We start from the raw sequence: 22,555 nt of genomic DNA, 5'->3' as shown, positions 1-22,555 counted from the left end.
GTCTTACCCAAAGACACATGGACTAGAGCCCCAACAAGAAGTCATAATCCGTGTCCCGTGTCGGGTCACAGCTGCTAGTGCTTTATTCTTTACCTCAAACTACAATCGCTGAGCAGTCTGTGTCCTGTAGCTGTGACATCATCCGTAGCGGTGGGGGGGTCTCCGGACTATCACAGGCCCAATTAATTCTACCATGCTTCAATTGAGGAAGAATTGTGCAACACAAGACGCAACTCAAAGGCCCAGAGCTTTCACCCACATTGCATTGTCTTCATTAGCAGACCTACAACATTTAATTGCTGTTCCACGCAGCCTCTTACTCTGGTGGTCCGCTCTAGAGGAGCAGGACCCGGCTCATCATTCATGTCTGAATTGTTTGGCTCTTGCCATCTGCAGCTGTGGCCTCAGTTACACGTTCACCTTTTAATGAATTCAGACGTCTTGAAGTCCTTTTAGCACCCGAGACAGAACATTCACATTTCTCATACTGGACTTCAGTTGACATGAGTGGGACGGTATCTACTCGTCCCGTTGTATTATTGTACAGACTGAACAGTCTGCAACATTTTCCTTACGGCCATCTTAAACATGCTCACGATGAAACCTCAACACAAAAGTGTGAAGGTTGGGTTCTCATGTGAACCTCGTTGGTTTGTGACAGTCCTGGAGCTAGGTCTGTCCCGTCACCCGGACAGAAAAACTACCGGGACACCCCTTCTGTACTGTAAAACAACATTTATTTAAATGTACAAAATCTGATGAATTGTGGATTTAATCTTCATCTTCCTCCTCCTCTTCATCCTGGTTGATCTGGAAGTAGCGGAGCTCGTAGCTCTCCTTGGTGTTGGCCACCACGCGCAGCCAGTCACGGAGGTTGTTCTTCTTCAGGTACTTCTTGGTCAGATACTTCAGATATCTGTAAAACAGCAGATGAAAACAGTCACAGCCAAGACAACTAGAAGGTTCACCAAGTAGTTTTATCGTTGGTCCTTGGTGAATTACACCTCTAACAGCTCAGTGGATCGACCATGAAGCAGCAGAGCAATCAGAGTGGGACGGTCCTCTGATGACCCCATTCTTCTCCTCATTGGACCATAAGTCAAAGAATCATTTAGTCGATAGAATGTCATCATAGGTTTTGCCCGATAACGTTCTAAAACCTAAACATCTAGTTTCTAGTTGACAGTGGCACTACAGAGCTCAGGCAGACTGGACTTTTGGATTGGCTTAATTATGAGTGACTCAAACGATGTTTCATGCCCTCAGCTGGATTTAATGAACGGAGACTTATTTCAAAAGAATAGTTTGGGGAACATGTTGGAAGCTAGCAGGCGCTCACTAATGAGCAATCCGTTTGTGTCTGTGTGGACGTGAGCTCTGGATCAGTCCGAGTAGCAACACATTAAACATGCTGGTTCATCACTCATTGACTTCTCCCACAGCTCAGCCTGAAGCTGGTGAGTATATGAGGAAGTGCCTACTGCACGTATAGTGCATATTGTACTGTATGCTTAAGTGGAGTAGCTCACATCTCTGCCTTATTCTTAACACTGCTCATGCCCATAGCCTCATGACAGCAGTTTGCAGTTTTGTATTTGAATATTATATACACTGCAGTTAGGGCAAGTCAAATGCCACATCAGGCTACTAAAGCTAGCAAGTCACTGCCTGAACTGGGGAAGTTACACAAAAAAGCATTAACGTTGATACCTGCAGTAACCATCTCAGAAAATCACAACGTGGCATCGTTATTATTATTATTATTATCATCAGTTACAGTTATCTCTAAAAGGATTGAGAACAACGTTGTAAAATTAGAGCCTGTTTGTTTACATTAACAGCATCAAATGAACTACTAAATGAAAAAGAACAGCTGGGAGCTTTTAAAATAAAGTCCAAGCCCACTAAATGCCACCAAGCTATCCCAGAGAGGAGGGGGAGAAGAGCCCAGATGGAATCTATATGCTAACACAGCTAGGACCTCAGGCTACTCCACTACCCAGCATGCAGCTGGCTGTCTGATGTTCGGTCACAGGAATATAAGCTGGATGAAAGCAGCAGGAGGTCTCTGACTGCCTACATCTTCACAGAGACCTGGATCCACCGTGGTCCAGGATCAAGCTGCACCAAGGGCCGAGAGGAGGACTGTGTTTACATCGCAATGCTTGGTGTCATGTTGAATTTTTTATGTGAAGATATTGACCGTATTATCTGGCCAGAGAATTGTTTTTGTTGCTGCTGTTAACATTCCATATGACGCAAATTTAAAAAGTGCACTACAGAAACATCCTACTGTTTTGGTTTGGTCGTTGGTCGTGTGTGCTTTTACAAATGGGCTCCCACTGCATCTCGTTGTGCATCTCGGTGTTGCATAAGGCCAATAAATGAGACCACCTCCTAACAGTCCTGGTGGTCCCAGGCAGCCTCTGCACCAGAGGAACATACCTGAATGAATGAATGAATATATACTTTCTTAATCCCCAGGAGGAAATGTGGGTGTCAGCAGGACCAGGTCGTGATCAGACCTGTAAGCATCCTTAGCGTTTGCATACAGTAGTTCAGAGTGTTATTGTTCCTTGTGGGGCAGTTGACATATTGTTGAAAAGTTGGCAGAGCTTTCTCCAGTGAGGTTAAAGTCTCCAGTGATAGTCAGAGAAGCAGCAGGCTGTTGACTCAGTCCAGACACAGAGTTGTCATGTAATGGTACTATTTTATTGACATACAGAGTGATCAGGTGCATGTGCTATCAGAGGGGGGCGTGCTCAGTCCGCACTTGGAGTTGTACAAACCTGTCAGTCACAGTCTCGGTGTTATGCTAATAAAGTTAACAATAGTTGTGCAGAGGCTTGGTGTAAATGGAATATTAAGTGACACACACCTGTGCACAACCCTGCGCTATATTGCAGCAACATCTGAGTGTAAATGAAGCCTTATGGAAAGGCCCTGAACCCCTAAGCCTAGTTTGTGGTCTAAATAGTGAAGCCGGCACCAGAAAAGGACGTAATCAAGACCTGCACGGAGGCTCCAAGTGGTCGCGGCGCTTATGCTGCGTTCGCGCCAAAAGCGAACGCTTTTTCGCCCAAATTTACTCGCTCGACTTTATGTGGTAAATTCGCATCATTCGCCTTTTTGCGGCGGAAAGGGGGTGCGGCTTTTCCTTGGCATTTGAGTAAATAATTTGCTACCTTTGTTTCTTTATAATGCATCTAATAGTTAACTTATTTCTTTGCAGATCTACAAAGTGAATGAAGGAGACCACGAATATGAGCTTACAGATAATTAGATGCCCTCCTCGGTATTGAGGAGGTTGGTTTATGAGGTCTGCTGGTTACACTCGTCCTCTTTATGACTCTTCACAGTACATTTTGTTGATACACTGTCTGGCTCTTTGGACAATAATGCAATGAACAGCGTGATTAGCATATTCATGCTGGAAGCTTGCATGCCATCTGTGGAGGCTAAAGCATAAACTAAGCTTTACTTTACGGCAGCCACATCACTCTGACATCTCTGCACAGATCGCTGTGTGTGCATGTGAGCAATAAATAATAGAGTGCAGAATGCTCCAATGAGGGATGGATAAAGTACTTCTTCTAGAAACTCTGAAGGCTGCATGTCTCAGACTAGGAAAGCCGAGTTCAGTTTAAAGAGGTCTATGGCCCAGTAAACCACATAAGCAGGTGATAAAGTGTGTGACTGACCTTTTGGAGAAGGGCACCTCAGAGGAGACGGTGATCTTGCTCTTGCTCCTCTCGATGGAGACCACACCGTTACCCAGGTTGCCGGCTTTCCCGTTCACCTTGATGCGCTCCTGAAGAAACTGCTCCTGGAAACGACATGTTTATGGAAACATTACACAATTCAATTCAATCCAAAATCACAAATACAAATTTGCCTGAGGGCTTTACAATCTGTACACATAACATCCCTGTCCCGGGACCTCACATCAGATCAGAAAAAACTCTCCCAAATAAAGATAGTAAAAACCATAAAGATAGTAAAAACACACACCACTAACAGCCATTTGTACTCTAATATAAAATATACTCTATTCTAAAACCACAATGTCACATATTTACTGTGATGACCACTTCATACAAGCAACAGTTGAGTCTAAATAGGATGGATTGCAGCATCATTCATTTCTGTGCGGAAATCAGCAATAATTATTGTATTTTCATCTCATAAACCGACCAAACCAGCTGCTCACTGAGGAGCTCTGGTAAGTGGACTTACGAAGTTGGCAGCGTCCATGATGCCATCTTCCACAGGATGGGTGCAGTCCAGTGTGAACTTCAGGACCTGCTTCTTCTTCTTACCACCTTTGCTGGTGTTCTGCTTCTTCTGCTAATGAAACAACACATTTACTATACAAGGGTCAGCTAAAACACATGTACTATACAGGGGTCTGCTATAATAACACATTTACTATACAAGGGTCAGCTATAATAACACAGTTACTATACAGGGGTCTGCTATAATAACAAATTTACTATACAAGGGTCAGCTATAATAACAAATTTACTATACAAGGGTCAGCTATAATAACACATTTACTATACAGGGGTCAGCTATAATAACACATTTACTATACAAGGGCCAGCTATAAACAACATGGCGCCTTAGAGCTGCTTCGTCTCTGAAGACAACAGCGTGTTTTCAGGGTTTGAGGACACGCTGTGACGTTACAGGAAGTCAACAGTCCTAATGAAGAACTTCCATAATAATAAACCAAGGTATTCGTTAGGAGTCCCGAGCTCTGGGTGCGTTGACTTCATGATGAAAGCGAACACAAGTTGGATCTGAACATCTGGCTGAACATCAGCTCCATCACAAAGAAGGCCCAGCAGAGGATGTTCTTCCTGAGGCAGCTGAGGAAATTCAACCTGCCAAAGAAAATGATGGTGCAGTTCTACACTGCCATCGTTGAGTCCATCCTCTGCTCCTCCATCACCGTCTGGCACGCTGCAACCACTGCCAAGGACAAGGCCAGGCTGCAGCGCATCATCCGCTCTGCGGAGAGGGTGATTGGCTGTAATCTGCCGTCCCTCCAGGTCTTGTCCACTTCCAGGACGCTGAAACGGGCAAGAAAGATCGCAGCTGACCCCTCTCACCCTGGACACAACCTGTTCGTGTCCCTCCCCTCTGGCAGGAGGCTGAGGTCCATCAGGACTAAGACCTCACGCCACACTAACAGTTTCTTCCCGTCGGCAGTCGGGCTCATCCACAGAGCCGGGTTCCCCACTGACTGACTCTACCATCACAGGACTATTCTCGGACCATTTATTTTTATTCCTTTCTCTCCTCTTACCGGTCACTCCACTGCACAATTAATATTTAAACACTCATGCCACATACACTTAACTTTAACACACACGTCACTTTAACATACACTTATATTAATGTTATCTGTTGTCTGAGCACTTTATCCTTATCTGATTTAGACATCATTGCACTGTTGCTGTCGTTGATTGTTGTTTGTCTCATCTAATGTCTTATGTATGCACCTTCCGCCTAACTAAATTCCTCGTTTGTGCAAACATTCCTGGCAATAAACGGTTTCTGAGTCTGATTCTGATCTGACTTGAATACAAGTCAAGAGCTCCGCACGGCTTCACCTGACGGAGCTAACCGTATCATCGTCTCAATGACGTCAGGTGTCAGCCATAACCTTTGTGCAACTTGTTCGACTAAACTGCTGTCATGTAGCCATCAAGCTAGCGGACGACCACCGTGGAGGCGGACGGTCCGGGACCGACCCACCCTGTGCGGCTACCGCGAGCAGGAGGCAGCTGGAGGCCGCAGACAACCAGACTCGTGTGTTCATAAAACCCGACCCGCGTGCGGACCACGTGTTCCCCCCAACTGTCGTCTCACCCCGCTTGTTTTCTCTGGCTATAACAACGGAAATCTACATCTATTCTATCTATTCTAGTGGATTTGTTAACACGCGACTCTACTTACAATAGGCGCCATGGCGGAGAAGCTAGCAGAAAGGAAGAAGAGGCTGTGCGCATGCGTAAAATATAATAATCAAACGCCAAACTATGGATTGAATCCATGCATCTGGGATTGATTAACAACTGAATCATGTTCACACTTTTACCTTCTTTTTTTAAAAATCTGGTCTCTGCTATATAGTATACATCTAAAGAGCTGCGATGTCTCTGCTGTGCATACACACAGGTATCCCCGTTTTGCATTTTTCAATTCAATTATTTTTATTTTGTATTATTATTAAATTATTCATATAATGAGTAGTAATCATAAAAACATTTAATAAACTAGAAATACTCGATGGGTGTATGCCACCGCCAACAAGTCATGTTGCAGTTGGTCCAAGATGTCATCACTTGATTTCATACTGTATTAGACATCTGTGTAAAATTGCTGTGATGAATTCTTAAGTTATGCTAAAAGCCTGGGATGGAGTGCCCTCTGTTGGGCTTCAGAATACACTGCACTATGATGTTGCTGAGTAATACTGTAGTTTCTATTTTAATATAACTATTATTTCTTATAATTATAGTCTACACTATAATGGAGAAAGAAAGATTTGACAGTGTGTCCTTTGTTCTTGACCTTGTGATGGCTGCAGACAACTATCAACCAAATATAAGGGCTTGTCCTCAGAACTGTGTTGTCTTGGCACTCTGTTGCAGTACTTCCAGCTGATGGCGCCTGACTCCACCTGCAGGGAGATCACGGCCTGTCTGACAGCACATGGAGCTGTGAAAAGACGTCTCTGATTCTCAGACCAGTCAGCACTGGATCCCCTCTTGACCAGATTAGCACACCTTTCCAACCAGTATTGATCGCGTGTTTACACTGACGATGCGAAAAAGTGAGTAAATACATTAAAAGAAATAAAGTGAAGGAAAACGAGAGACAGACCAAAACCATGCACGGCGTCCCAAGAGTAGTTCTCGTGCTCCTGTAACACACCAGTTGTCCCATGGAATGTTAATGGGATATGATATGGGCTGGACATGATCAAATAATAGGGAATAGGGACCTTAACGTTCCCCAGGTGCTCTTTTAAATGTATGGATATTCTCTAAATAACCTGTAAAATCTAACAAAGTGCAGGAAAATGTTGTTATTCCCCATATCAGGACCTGAACTCATATATTTAGGAGATTGGATGAATAAAACCATGTTTTTTAGCATGTAGTTTGCTGTATTCTAAGCTGTTTAGAGAGTTTTAAAAAGAACAGAATGCAGTGAGTTCTAAATGCTGTGATGTCATTAGGGCTGAAACTCTGCAGTAGTGGTGGAATTTGGTCATTTCTTCTTCAGCATTGAGAGAGAGACACACACACTTTTGAGACAAACATCATTTGTAGAAAGACTGATACGTTCGGATTGTGAAAAGATTCAAGCTTGAAGGTTCACCTCAACCTTGGAAATACTAAACTGAGAAGATTTTACTTGTCAAAAAACATGTCATCGTGGAGCTTAGATGCCTCTGGTGTGTCAGGTAAGACTGACTCAACACGCTCACAATACATTTGACATGATGCTGAATGTATCTGCTTTGAAATCACACTGTCAACGTTGATGTGTTGCCCTGATTTGATGCCATATTCTCTCCCGTAGTCACACTGACAGCACCTGAGGTTCAGGCAGGTCAAACTCTGTTTGGCAGCTCCTCTGGTTACTCTGTTCTGGAGTTTATTGGTTAAGGCTGCTATGGGAAAGTGGCCAAGTGCCAAAATCTGACAACAAAAGAGTCGGTGGCTGTAAAGATCCTCAACCAGGACGATGAATTCACCCAGGACACTGAAAGAGGTAGATTTCTGGACTTCTTCTCATGGCATACAGTTATTGCCTTGTTACATTGTGTCTGCTCTATCAGACGACCTACTAGGAACCTCTTTGTTCCCCAGGTGTCCATGTTAGAGGTCATCAGTGTCCTGAATCCAGATCACACTAACTTTGAGCAGTTTGAACATATGGGACAGACTTGTCTGGCATTCGAGATTCTGGACATGAGTCTTAAGGACCTGGTCGGAGAACGAGATCCGCCCAATCGCAAAGTAGGTATGTATTATTGTTGTATGGAACCAATTGTGTATCCTTCTATATATTAATTACTAGTCAAATAAAAAAAACTAATTCAATAGCACATGGAAAACTCAATGTCTAACTTTTTTCCTGCAGCTTTTGGTGGCCTTGGATGCCCTGAAGGGTCTCGGTATCCTGCATACCAATATGTTTGTTAATATGCAGGATCAGCCCCTTAAGATTAAATAGACAAGACTAATACACAAGATAATAGACTTTGGCGAAGCCATTCCCACCTCTAAAGTCCAGCCAGGAATGACGCTTCAGCCGATTGGGGACAGGTGGGTTCATCCTTCCTTTTTCTCAGCATCCATGTTGTGCTCTAGGTCCTCAACTCTTGCCAAGAGAGTTCTGGTCTTTTGTACTTGTCTTGCTTCCTCAGAGCTCCAGAAGTTGCCCTCGGCCTCCCCTTCACCGAGGCTATAGATGTATGGGGAGTCGGCTGCATCCTGGCCTTCCTCTATCTGGCTGACAATATCTTCCCCGTCAGCTGTGATGATCAGATGGTAAGTCAGCTCCCTCAGACAAATGTCCAGAACCAAGGGGAAACTTTGTAGAATGTCAGCTGATGTGATTCTGTATATTTTGCCTGCAGATGAAGAGCATGGTTGAGGTTCTGGGTCAGCCTGAGGGCCACCACATACACAGTGTTTTTTCATTGAGAAAGAGGCTGCTGATCGTCCAACATGGAGGCTGATGGTAGAGTAACAATGTCCTTCTTTGATTGAGTTGGTGAAATCATTTTCTTTGAACTCTTAAAATGATTCTGGAGGCTGGATCAACTGACCTGAACCTGTTTCCAAATCCAGATCCAACAGGGTAGGCTGCTGAATTTAAGGACAGGAAGGCTTTCGTCAACCTCATCAAACAGCTTCTGCATCTTGACGGGGATCAGAGAATCTCTCCACGAGCTCTGCAGAACTTGTTCATCACAAAGTCCACCCTGACTGAGCACTCGGACAGCAGAGCCCAGTAAGTGTCTGTGTCAGCTTACCCAGATAACACATGAAGTTGGATGCTGAACGTTTTATTTACTGACTGTTTCACTGATTGTTGTACATCATCCAGTCTGAACACCTCAGGATTAGTGTCTGCCCAATGGAGGCCTCAGCAGACAGGGTGAACACCTCTGCAGCAGATTGGACTGACTGGTCTTCTGATGAAGGACTACCTCCCTCCACCCATCATGAAGATCCAGCTACCCGACCTCCTGGTAAAGGACTACCTCCCTCCACCCATCATGAAGATCCAGCTACCCGACCTCCTGGTAAAGGACTACCTCCCTCCACCCATCATGAAGATCCAGCTACCCGGTCTCCTGGTAAAAGGACTACCTCCCTCCACCCATTAGGAAGATCCAGCTACCTGGTCTCCTGATGGAGGATTGCTTACCTGTGCCTATGATGCAGATCCAGCTACCTGGTCTCCTGATGGAGGACTACCTCCCTCCACCCATTAGGAAGATCCAGCTACCTGGTCTCCTGATGGAGGACTACATCCCTCCACCTATCAGGAAGATCCAGCTACCTGGTCTCCTGATGGAGTACTGCTTACCTGTGCCTATGATACAGATCCAGCTACCTGGTCTTCTGATGGAGGACTACCTCCCTAAACCTATGCTAAAGATCCAGGTCTTCCGATGGAGCAAAACCAACAGACTACTGCAGCACGCTCAGCTGGTCGCCCTGAAAGATTGACAATAAGGACATTATTTAGTAGAATCATGGCTACCCTGTGTTGCTGCTAGCATCCCAATGTGGAAGTCTAATTTCCAAATGTATTTACTTGTTTTTAGGTCTTTGAAAATATTTGTTTAATTTGTTAACTTATTATTTTCAATAACATTGATTGATCTATAGACTCAGTGGCTCGTAGAGATCGTATGTACAATGTCTTTGGCTGCTTCATTACAGAACATCACAGCCAATAGCAGAGGAGATGCATCAGGGTTACATGCCGTCAGTCAACACAGCTTTACGTTAGCTGTATAACATCACTCCATATTTACGGTCTGCCAAGTTTAGTGTTACTATGGGGTACTAATCACAATGTGTGTTGTTAAATGAATGTCACGTTTACTGTATTGTCCATCACTAAAGAAATCACACATTTTAGACAATCAACGGCCAGAGCAGTATGAGAGGAGACACTCTACGTCTGAGCGCTAATGCTAAAGGAACAGTGTCTAACATTTAGGGGGTTTACAGCACGACAACGTGCAGCTCTGAGGGGAAGAAAAAGAAATGTCTATACTTCTTTTGACGGCTTTTCTTTACCGCTGCTACCCCGGCGCTGCCTGGGGAGTGGCATCGCAAACACCATGGCCCTGTTGGGATCCTTGGATCTCCTCACCCACCGGAGAACCGAGTTGACCGAGTCTGAGATTGCGGAGGTCCAGACGACGTCCGCCGGTCTTCTCCGCATGTTGCAGGCCTGTGTGATTAATGGTGGACGCGCCATGTATGTTGCTCAGGCGGGGCACACACATGGCAGCAATCAGCAGCCATCATCAAAACCACCTTTGACATGGCATCCAAGAGTGTTTCTACCTGGGTCGGAGGGTAAAGTGAGTGAGGGGAAGAGGGTGCGTGATGCCTGCTCTTCCTCGGGCTCCTCTTCACCAGCAGGAACCCCACAGTATGCCTCAGTGAGTCCTTCATCAGGAGATCAAGGTATTCATTCAGACTGGTTAGCTAGACGCTAGAGCAGAGGTGGGCGAACTACGGGCATTTTAATCCGGCCCGCCGAGTATTATAATTATTATAACATTAAAAAAAAAAAAAAAGTTATAGTAAAGACCGCTGTAGCGCTTCTCCGTTCCCAAGTTCAGTTTCCCGAAGCACGATGACCACAACAGACCAGCGTTGATGTTTCTTCATGATTATTTATTGCACAGCCTCTTTCAGGCTTTTTGTGTGTGTGTTCTTCTGCAGCAGAAAGACCGCTGTAATGCCTTCTGCTGCGCACACGGCTCTGCTGCAGAAGAACACACACACCAAAAGCCTAAAAAAGCGCTGTGCAATAAATAAGCATGAAGAAACATCAACGCTGGTCTGTTGTGGTCATCGTGCTTTGGGAAAATCAAGTCGGGAACAGAGAGGCGTTACAGCAGTCTGTAGCGCCGTGCGGACCGCTGCCTGCCGAGTTCTGCTGGACTAGAGCGACACACAACACTTGCTGTGCTGCGCTGGTCCATTCCACCCCTCCCCCACTGATCCCAATATTAGCCGCCACTTTTCCGCCAAGCATGCTAACTATGCTAGCCAACAGTCAACAACAGAACGGGCGGCTACTGCTAAGAGGTTGGCAGCCAATTTAAAGAGTCAGCAAAAAAAATGTCTCCGCCAAACTGCTATACAAGAATCAAGCACCAAGGCAAGTTTTTTGCTAGCATTCAAATTAGCAAAAGCCAGCAAGCCTTTCTCTGAAGGAAAGTTTTTGAAAGATTGTATGGTAGAAACAGCAGGTCTCTTATGTCCAGAGAGCAAAAACAAATTTGAAAAATTGAGTTTATCACGCAGAACAGTGACTCGGCGTGTAGAACAAATTGATGAAGATTTAACCAGCGAGTTTAACAAAAAAGCTGAGTCATTTACGTTATATTCTCACACCGCCCCCTGCCGGCCTCGCCGGCCTCCAGTGTAGAGCCACGGGTCTCCCACCGCCCAGCACCCCCTGTGGCGGACCACAGGCTCCCCACCTTCCCTTTGGCTCCAGTAATCTGTTTTACCACATACTCATACTTTCATGTGGTCTGCATTTGGGTCCTAAACATTGTCCTCCCGTGACAGGTTCACACAAACACTCTCCATCCATCTGATACTGGCCCGGCCCGTCTGTCAAATTTTTTTATTCAATGTGGCCCCTGAGCCAAAAAGTTTGCCCACCCCTGCGCTAGAGCCACTTGGCTCAGTGGCTCGTAGAGATCGTCACCATGTCCGACTCCTGTGTCTACTTGGACAGCTGTGTTAATGGCTTGGTGCGAGACTATCACAAAGGCAGTGCTCGGACTGATGTCTGTTATTTACGGTTAGGTTGGGACCAGTGTTGGTTCGGGCCCAGCTGGGAGTACATCTCATCCCTACGGCCTTCAGCTTAGGTTTTAACCTAACCCAACCACTTTAGACAGCTGAGCACATAGGAAGTAGAAATAATAGTTAGCTGGATGTAACTCTAGTTCTTATGTGAGTAGTACCTCTAACTATTATAGGGGGTGGGTGCCGCGAGTACGTTACCCTCAGATTGGGTGGTACCGTACGTGCATGTATTTTTACTCAGGTGCTGAGGTGGAGCCTCGAGAGGGTTAACCAAAAAATTAAGCCATTAGAGGGCTACACACAGTCATAGTACTGGAGTAACATCGGGGTAACTGCTATTTCACATATTGTGCTTAAGCACTGGTCTACGCGCCCTAAAACAGAGCGGATTTGACTCTGAGCTGGAGATTGGCACTGTTTGGCATGATGGACTGCCACTATTCGTCAGAGGGCAGTGGAGTATTGACGAGTGATAAAGGAAGACACATGCAAGGAAGACGTAACCATATCTGCAGCAGGTCTCCAAGGTGGGAAGTCTCTGGCCTGTTTGATCAAGGAGGGTAAGGGAAATCGTCAAATCAAATTCATAATGTTGGCACAAATATTTAAGACGCTCCAGATGAGGAAGAATATTTTAAACCATCGTAACATAGCTCAGACACTTGGTTATCCACCATCCGACCATTTATTTCTCTATGGGAATAATATCATATACCACTGATTATACAGTTCTGTTCTACCCTGGATAAGAATGACTGTAATGTTGATGTTAAGCAATAGGACAGTCTTCCAAAAACATGACGTATAACTAAACATTTGGAATAGGATGATTTATTTTCTTGAACGTTGCCTAGTGAAGCAAAACATAAATCATTCAAACGTGGCACTTCAGCGCCACGAATAGTCAAAAACTCTCTTTTTTTAAATTGCTTTACCTACAGAGCATCTTAGCTCCCGAAAATCTTTGATGACTTTTTCAATTTCTTTTTTTACCAATTTCCCAAACACACAATGAGATCAGGGTTTGGAGAGCAGATAGCAGCACTGTGAAGATATTCAGACACCATACAACTCAGTCAATTGGTTGGTTTCTAACACAAAGTGAGCATGACAGTGATGAAATGATAGTAATAAATACTGTTCAGGATGCAGACTTGTCACAAAAAATTAAAACAATAATTGATATACTAACAAAAAAGAAACGAGCAGCTACGACAAAGGAACATGTCACCACTGCCTTACAGATCAGAAGGTGAGCCCAACTCTTCTCAGAGGAAACAACCCGATAATCCAATCTATCATGCCACATGTCCCGGTGTACAAAAACACGTCTCAACTAAATAACAGACATAACTTTCTGCAGCTTCATAAATAACTCTTTGATGAACAACCCGACAAAGTTTCATTCAAACTGATTTGTGTTTTAGCCTGAGGACATAACTGGCCTTACATCTAGTCATCTGTAAATGATGGAGCTTCCTACATTTAAACAGTCCCTAAAACCTGATAGAAACCCATCTTTCTATTATTATTATTAAATACTGCTTTGGACAATAAATTCTTAAAAAAAAAAAAAACTATTGTTCCCATCACCACTGTTTGGATACACCGGACAGTTTTAGGTCCATGGTCTATTCTATAGGCGAGCCTTCCCCGCCTTAAAAAAATACATATAAATAAGACACACTACTGAAAATATTTGGAATTGTATGTTCAACGGTTGCAACCCTAAAGCCATAACTTGTGGCAATGCATGAAGAAGTGCATTCAGCCCCGGTGACGAGGAACTAGGAGCAGTGGATTATTCTGTAAGTTTCTACGGATATTTGGCTCATTTCTTCTGGGTAACTATTGGGACTCCATGATGACTACAGCTGCTCCTCCCCACCCCCCCTCTAAAGGAGTCCGGCCTCCAAAGACGACAGGGAAGAGGTCTGCACTCCACAGGCCTGACGAGGTTAAGGAGCAACTAAACCGGCAAACCACTTCTTCCAGATGAAAACCAATGTATACGTGTACTTAGTCGTGCTGGTCCATGATATTCTAGTGCAAAGTATTTTAATTCTACATATTGTTGTATATGCGCATCGCGACTGCTCTACTGTTTGAAACTCTGCTTTAATTTAATGGAGCCATTTGCTGATTGGTTTCATTTCAAGGGCCTCCAGCACAATGTCGGGGGCCTAGATTCTCTCCGAGGTCATTACAAAAACTAAACGAGTTCCAAAATGGCCCAGAGGATACAAACACATTGGGACATACAGTGGTGGCCAATTCTTGATAATATTGATTATCATAAGTGACAGACAACAGGTCATCAGTGGAAACACTAAGCATGGTGAAAGCATGCAAACAGAAACAGACGGAGCGGTGTTATTGGACTACATGAAGTACAGTGGAGGTTGTGTGGTCTGGAAGTTGGTAGAAAAACAGCAGCCCAGCTGCCTGCCGCCATCCCAGCTGTCAGGATCTCTGTCTGTGAGCTACAGGCAACCAGCTGCCGGGTTTCCCTCTGGAGGGCCGCCGCCGCCGCCGCGGCAGACGGCAAACACCCACCAGGCCTGACCTGCCTCAGTGCTTTAGGTCTGTCACGTCCTGCTTCCAGCTGCGGGGACTAGTTGACACGGATGCCTGAGATGAAGGGCAGCCCGGTGGAAACCCTCTTCTTGTATTCCACATAGTCCTCTGCAAAGAAATGGATGAGGAAGAGCTCCTCCTCCTCGATTCTCTCCCGGAAGAACCGCCAGCTGGCTATCGTGTAGCCCAATATACACACCGGGTTACACAGCATGATCTGCAACAGGCAACAGGCAACAGGCCACAGTTAACTAAACAGAACAAAACATTACTATTACCATTTCATTGATTACTAAAGGCCCCAGCAGCAGCAACAGTGTTGGATTATACACATTTTTAGATGCTTTTGTGGCCCAAATCATCCGAGGCTGTGGTTCCGTCTTTTCCATTCCCATCGGCTGAGCCAGAGCAGACGTGTCCATACTTCAATCGGATATATTTCGTGGTCAAAGGAGCGTCTCTAAAACGGTGAATAAATACATTTCATTTCCTAAAGACTCTCCACAATAAAAGTCTGCCGTTTCTTTTTCATGTAATCAAGAATGGCTGCTAACAAAACTCCGCTAATCCATTTAATTATCTTTAAAGCCCTCTTTATTTTGTCATTTAAAAGCTTTTATTTTGAAGCAGCTAAATCAATAAATGTTGTAAAGCAGGTCTCAGGCTACAGGAAGCATTGAAACATATTACCCCCGTTATCTCACATTACATTCAAATGGCACCAACATTGCTTTAGTCATACCAAACTTGACTACTGTACATTAATGGGGAGGAGACAAAAGTAGACCAAACCTACATTTGTTTAAAATTCATGAATATCATTATGAACACCGAGCGTCTGAAAAGGTGCCAGCGCTATGAGAGAGGAACATTAGACATGGAGAATGTGGTTGTTGATTTCCTCGAACAGACTGGTCACAGATGAGGTGAAGATCAATTTATCAGAATTGTTTTATTGGTCATGAATGAGTTGATCTCACCTGAGTCCCTGTGCTCCAGTAGAACCAGCCCACGTAGGAGGGGTGTCTGAAGTAGGAGTAGACCCCGCTGGTGACCAGCACGTGGCTGTGGGCCTTCTCATTCTGGACAATGTGGTTGAAGTTGGACCCGGCCGTCAACATTGCCGCCTTACGCAGGCAGTCGCCAAACATCACCAGGAGCAGGCCCACGACGCTCAGCCAGGTCAGCTGCTTCAGCTCTGAGGGAGAGGACGGACTAATGAAGGACTGATGGAGGGCTGATGCAGTCAGGGATCCTTCTAACGCACACTGAAGGACTGATGCAGTCAGGGATCCTTCTAACGCACACTGAAGGACTGATGCAGTCAGGGATCCTTCCAACGCACACTGAAGGACTGATGCAGTCAGGGATCCTTCTAACGCACACTGAAGGACTGATGATTCTGGTCAACTTGAATCAAATTCATTTCAGTTTCAAGAACCGGTTCCAAGGTCAGGAACACTCTTTTCACTCCTCTCTGCATGTATGTCTCATGTTTAGTCCAGGACTATATATATAAAAACACACACACACACACACACACACACACACACACACACACACACACACACACACACACACACACACACACACACACACACACACACACACACACACACATCAAGAATAAGTAACAACAGCTCCTTATGCAACAACTTCCTCATTCACCAGATGTTAGCAGACTAATGTTTAGTCTCAGCTTTAAGTTAAAGATGGTTTTATTTGTTTTATTCCTTGCTCATGTTAAAATTATAACTTTGGTTCGAAATGTCTTTATTAAAGACTGAAGATACATTTGAACATTCCCATTTCTGTGGCATCTTTACAGGCAGGAATATTATTCACTTCATGATTTGGTTTGTAAACAGAAGTAACTTATTGTTAACTTCCCAGTGAAAAAGATGAGCTTTTATACTTTTGCTGTAGCAAAGCAAGTGATGCACCATGGACTGTAGAAACGGACGTCGTCACCCGTTGGTTTGTGGACTTTTTGTTTTCTGCAACCAGGAATGACACAACAGGATGGAGCGAAGTGTTTAAGGCATTTTTAGGCGACCGCTTTTACAATGAAGTTAAAAGCTACAGTGAAAGGGTTAAAGATCTAAGATGGAAACAGGCATCTTCCAGCCCGGCTAACAACCTGTCAATCACCTTGGAAACGCTACCCTTCTATTATATGACTCACATTGACTGTCTACATTCTGACTGGTGCGTGTTGAGCCCTCAAAACATTTTACAATGCAAAGCCACGGCCAAGGAAGTCTTGAAGTAGCGTCTGCTGACATCACTGAACAGAGCAAAACAACCATCAGCTGATTGAGTCGCGTCGATATCAAAAGAATCTTCCAAGTCAAGAAAGTCATAAGGCTCTAGCTATATACATATTTAACTCATGTTTCTTATCTTCTCTTGCGCATCTCATTTCGGTCACATCAACAGGTTTTGAATACTAGTTATTCTGCATAGTTGCAACAATTATTCGAATTTGATGTTAACTATTAACATCAAATTGATAATTTATCATTAATAGCCAACTATTTCGTATTTTAAACGGCCGCATTTGGATTTTTCAGGTATTAATATACTACACACAAGGATTATTAATGCTTTATTAGACTCCTACAAGCTCGTAGGGTTACGAAGAGGTGTCTTTTATTGAAATCTGACTTTGTAAAGTGTACTTATTAACGATCTAGTGAAACGTTACGGCCGGGGCCCGGAAGTGACGGCGAGGTTACGGGGTTTATGTAATTACAAAAACTTAACGGTAAGTTTATATTTTTCTGAGCCGATAGAACTCTTCCCACAAGGCTTTACTGTATTTCAGCAATTTAAATGAAGTTAATCAACGTTGTGGTTCAGGAGATCTTTTAGGTAACGTCACTTGACTTATTCTTCTCTGTTCTTGTCCGATAATGGGCGCCGCAGGGCTTAAAAGGTTAGGTGTGAATATTTTATTTTTACTCCATTATGACTGAAAGTAAACTGAAAATATTGAGTTGTGGCCAAAACAAGCTTGAGCTAGAATATGTTACACTGATAGGCCGCAATATTTTATCCCGATATACCGTAATATTTTATACCAATATAGCAGAATATCCTTTACGGATATAACATATCAATTTTTACTGATATACAGAAATATTTCCAGGTAAACCTTTTGTGCGCTACACAAACACACACACAACGTTCTGACGACGGGGCTGAAGCCACACCCACCTGGAACGGTCAGCTTCTCTATAGTGAACTCCACCCATGACGAGACAGCAGCCAGCGTGTACTCCACACTGTGGTTGAGCAGGAACGAGTCCAGCGACAGGCTGTGAGGGTTGATGATGGCCGTTACCAAGTACTCAGAGTAATGGAAGAAGGACAAGGAGCACATGTACCTGCAGAGAGACGGGGTACATGTTCACTGTGGCTGGTTGACAGAATACTCATCCTGCTGTCTAAATGTGGTACTGGTCAATACACTCTACTTGTATTTCTCTTTTCAGTTTTCTGACCACTCAAAGCGCTTTAACACTACACGTCATCATTCACACACTGATGGAGGAGCTACCATGAAGGTACCACCTGTCCATCAGGACTAACTAACATTCATACACTGATGGAACAACTACGGGAGCAATTTTGGGTTAAGTGTCTCGCCAAAGGACACATGGACATGGACTCGTGGAGCCGGGGATCGAACTGCCGATCTTCTGATTGAAGGACGACCCTGCTCTACCACTGAGACACAGACGTAGAACAATTCCTTGCAATTCAAATGTGTGAAACGCTTCCATGTCCTGGTTCACTGTATCACTATAAGATCGATGATTATCCAAGGAACTAACAATAGTATGGTTTTCAGTCAAATGTAATACACTTGGATTCAATTGCGTAAAAGTAATAAGAAAAACAGAAAATGCAATCATAAAAAAGTCTGGGGATATTATGGGGAGAGTATAAATAAGTCAGTAAAACTGAAGTTTTGATATTTTAACTGCTTATGATGCCCCTCATATGGATCTGTGCTCACTGGAACCACATGCCTGATCTACTGTTAAAGTTATGGGTGTGATAAAAGGGCTATCAAGTTGGCCTCGCAGATACATGTGATGGGGCGACTGTAGCTCAGGGGGATAAGTGGTCGTCCCGAAACTGCAAGGTACCCGGTTTGATCCCCAGTCCCCCAATAGCTCACGTGTTGAAGTGTCCCTGAGCAAGACACCCAACCCCCATCTGCTCCCTGGGCGCCCCAAAGGGCTGCCCACTGCCCCCCAACCAGGGATGGGTCAAATGCAGAGAAGAATTTCCCCAGGGGAAAAGTAAATAAAGTGCATGTTTCTTTTCTTTAAATCTAACTTTTTCCAAATGAGTATTTCAGGTCAACTCCTTTTGTTCATTTAGAGAGAATTCAACATGCTTTTATCTTGACCATACTTGACTAGTGTTCTTCCCTTTATGTTGGCGTTACTTGGTTGTTTACTACACATTCTTAAATGGGTCAGCTTAATCTCTGACCAATTCAATTCAATTCAGTTTATTTTGTATAGCCCAACATCACAAGTTTGCCTCGGAGGGCTTTACAATCTGTACACATGACATCCCTGTCCCGGGACCTTACATCGGATCAGGAAAAACTCCCCCAAAAAGATAGTAAAAACCCTTTCACAGGGAAAAAAAGGGGAAGAAACCTGAGGAAGAGCAACAGAGGAGGATCCCTCTCCCCAGATGGACAGAAGCAATAGATGTCATGTGGCCAGAATGAATAACGTAACAGAGCTACAGCACATTACATGAATGTGACAGAAATGATTCATATAATGAGTAGTAGGCATGGTCCATGATCCAGATAGCCACGACCCATTAAGCAGAAGGAGGTAGACCATACATCCCATCAAGGTCACTCAGGTCAGCTGACCGCTGTCCCAGTGGAGACCGGGCCTTAACCGATGAACCCCCCCAAACTCTGGAGCGACTTTACTCTGCATACGAGGCTGGCCCTATACTGCCTGTTTTTTAATCTCCTTTTAAAACACAATTTGTATTCTCTGGCTTTTAATTCACTATGCCATTAGATGTTATTGTTATTTTCCCCATTCTAGAACACTCTGCCCAACTTTTATAAATGTGTTTATACATTTGGATTGGAAATACAAGGTTAAACAAAACCAAAGAGAGACTTAATATCAATTTAATAAAAAAATAACAATAATACAATGCATTTATACAAAGCAGCATCATGTTAAGTAAGATAATAAACTGATTATACTAAATACATACCAGCCAAAATGTGTCCAAGTGGTTTCAGAGAAGCTTATAATTAAGCCACAGCCAAAAGTAACTCCCAGGAAGCAGGCTCTCACAGCGACCTGGAAGAGGGAGGACGCGTGATTATCCGATCAGACCTAAACCTTTAGAACCCATGGGGACACAGTGGTTATCAGACCTAAACCTTTAGAACCCATGGGGACACATTGGTTATCAGACCTAAACCTTTAGAACCCATGGGGACACATTGGTTATCAGACCTAAACCTTTAGAACCCATGGGGACACATTGGTTATCAGACCTAAACCTTTAGAACCCATGGGGACACATTGGTTATCAGACCTAAACCTTTAGAACCCATGGGGACACAGTGGTTATCAGACCTAAACCTTTAGAACCCATGGGGACACAGTGGTTATCAGACCTAAACCTTTAGAACCCATGGGGACACATTGGTTATCAGACCTAAACCTTTAGAACCCATGGGGACACAGTGGTTATCAGACCTAAACCTTTAGAACCCATGGGGACACTGGTTATCAGACCTAAACCTTTAGAACCCATGGGGACACTGGTTATCAGACCTAAACCTTTAGAACCCATGGGGACACTGGTTATCAGACCTAAACCTTTAGAACCCATGGGGACACTGGTTATCAGACCTAAACCTTTAGAACCCATGGGGACACTGGTTATCAGACCTAAACCTTTAGAACCCATGGGGACACTGGTTATCAGACCTAAACCTTTAGAACCCATGGGGACACTGGTTATCAGACCTAAACCTTTAGAACCCATGGGGACACTGGTTATCAGACCTAAACCTTTAGAACCCATGGGGACACAGCTGTCACAGACACTTTAAATATCCTGCAAAGTTCCTCATACAGCTTTATCCTTGATTCTAACTTAAAGTTTCTAAGTGTCATACAGAACATCCTGGCGAGGTCATGTGACAGTGAGTTAATTTGTGTAACATCATGACATCACTTCCAAAATGGCTGCCTGGCTGGTCCTTACATGGGACAGAACTAGCTCATTTCAGAATGCTTGTTTTTGTTGATAAAGGAAAGACACACCTAATAATTGGAATGCTTTCATAACATGTCCTACATTATATCTAAACTGTTCCAACCATATTTCTCAAACTAATTCAGATATAAAAAGTTATGCAAATATTGTGACATGTCACATCAGGCTTTTAAACTTATAAAAGGTCTAAAAGTGTGACGTATGACGTATTTCACAAGAAAAATAGTAATGAGCTGCTTAATTGATTTAGCCGATGAAATTATTTATCACAATATGATCTGTTGTTGAACTCAAACATTTTTAAAAAAGTGAACCCAAAATAATGTAAAATGCATTACATTAGTAAAATGTATTCTGAAAGAATGTTTGTACTTCAGTAAACACAAGATAAGATACAATGTAACTATCCTATGTTGGTCCCATTTCAAAGTAATTCCATTATTGGTTGCAGAATGGATCAGGATGAACGATGGTGTTCAGGATGCACTGAGGATCATCCAAGGAGTTACATATGGGAACATGGCTCCAGAGCAGTTAGAACATGTTCTCATCGTGTAGTCGGGCTCCTCTCCGCTGTGACGTTCCTGAGAGGAGAACTGGTTCGGGTTCTTCTGGGTGAACAATCCCCATCAGGCCTCAACGCTCATGCGTAACATATAGACGTCTAATTATGTTAATAAACCACATACTTGACTATTATGAAGATATGTTTACCAGAGTACACTGAAATTCGGTTGTTTTCCCCACAGACTTCTTCCCCACAGAACTCTAAAAGTTGAGGTCGCCTTGAGGCAGTCAGTGAACTAGCAGCAGCAGCCGGAAGTCGTGTGGTCGAACCGGAGAAGAAGCCCGGAGGGGTCGGGTCAGTATGTCCGCGGGACGTGAGCTGTCAGGCGGCTCCCGAGGCTCCGGAGGCTCGTCAGCTGGCCGGGTGCTCTGCAGCTAAGGCGATTAGTCGCGTTAGCTAGCATTAGCAGTAGCATTAGCGTGGTGGACGCGGTACCGAGCGGAGGCGCGCGTCTCCCCAGGAGAGCCCAGAGCAGCGGCAGGAAGCCAGCAGCTTACCTTGTACAGAGGTCCCTTGTAGACGAGGAGCAGGAGGCCGTTGATCACCGCAATGTGGAGACAAATCACTATTTTCCCAGAAGTTTCCGTCAGATAATCAAAGACCCAGTCGAAATGTCCAAACCACGTTCTGATCAATGGGATTACGAGCACACTGAGCCCTAACATAAATGTCTGTATACTTACTCTACCTTCTAGCACCAACTTACTGCCTGCCATGATGGAAGTACTGTGCAGCTGCCAGTATCGCGATACCTACAGGGACACCACGTGGTGTCCACAGACCGCTGTGACGTGAGAGGACGGGATCTGCGTTACATTCCTCGCAGCACAGCCACCTGGGTGCAGTGTGGCGGGTCCGCCTCACGTCCATAAGAGCTGCTTCTGGTCATGTTATTGGGTCAACAGAACCGGTTCTACAGGGACGTGCACCAACACTCGTGACAGACAAACAATCCTACACTATGGAGTCAGGGACACATCTGTACTTTCATGAATTTAATTAGCTGAAAATAAAT

General features: G+C 44.2%; 2 protein-coding genes across 3 annotated transcripts; both read right to left on the bottom strand.

Moving 5' to 3' along the window:
- Nucleotides 1-715: 715 nt before the first annotated feature.
- On the bottom strand, nucleotides 716-6,003 carry LOC306743608 (large ribosomal subunit protein eL22). 2 transcript variants are annotated; one of them, XM_079226139.1, is made up of 4 exons: nucleotides 5,965-6,003; nucleotides 4,237-4,344; nucleotides 3,702-3,826; nucleotides 716-916 (listed from the first exon to the last, which is right to left on the bottom strand). In XM_079226139.1, the coding sequence occupies exons 1-4, from the start codon at nucleotides 5,974-5,976 to the stop codon at nucleotides 772-774; spliced, it is 390 nt and encodes a 129-aa protein (XP_079082265.1). In that variant the 5' UTR covers nucleotides 5,977-6,003; the 3' UTR covers nucleotides 716-771. The 2 variants fall into 2 exon arrangements, with proteins under 2 accessions (XP_079082265.1, XP_079082264.1); XM_079226138.1 differs by having other exon boundaries at nucleotides 4,237-4,347; nucleotides 5,965-6,002.
- Nucleotides 6,004-14,718: 8,715 nt separating this feature from the next.
- On the bottom strand, nucleotides 14,719-22,256 carry icmt (isoprenylcysteine carboxyl methyltransferase; the record flags this gene model as incomplete). The annotated part of the gene is made up of 5 exons (XM_079226163.1): nucleotides 14,719-14,898; nucleotides 15,662-15,879; nucleotides 17,901-18,070; nucleotides 19,953-20,041; nucleotides 22,038-22,256. 5 exons carry the CDS (start codon nucleotides 22,254-22,256, stop codon nucleotides 14,719-14,721), a joined length of 876 nt encoding a protein of 291 aa, XP_079082289.1.
- Between the last annotated feature and the right edge of the window lie 299 nt (nucleotides 22,257-22,555).

Source organism: Taurulus bubalis (assembly GCF_910589615.1).
Source record: "Taurulus bubalis genome assembly, chromosome: 11".
In the NCBI taxonomy this organism is placed as follows: Eukaryota; Metazoa; Chordata; class Actinopteri; order Perciformes; family Cottidae; genus Taurulus; species Taurulus bubalis.
This window is presented reverse-complemented; position numbering and strand designations above follow the sequence as displayed.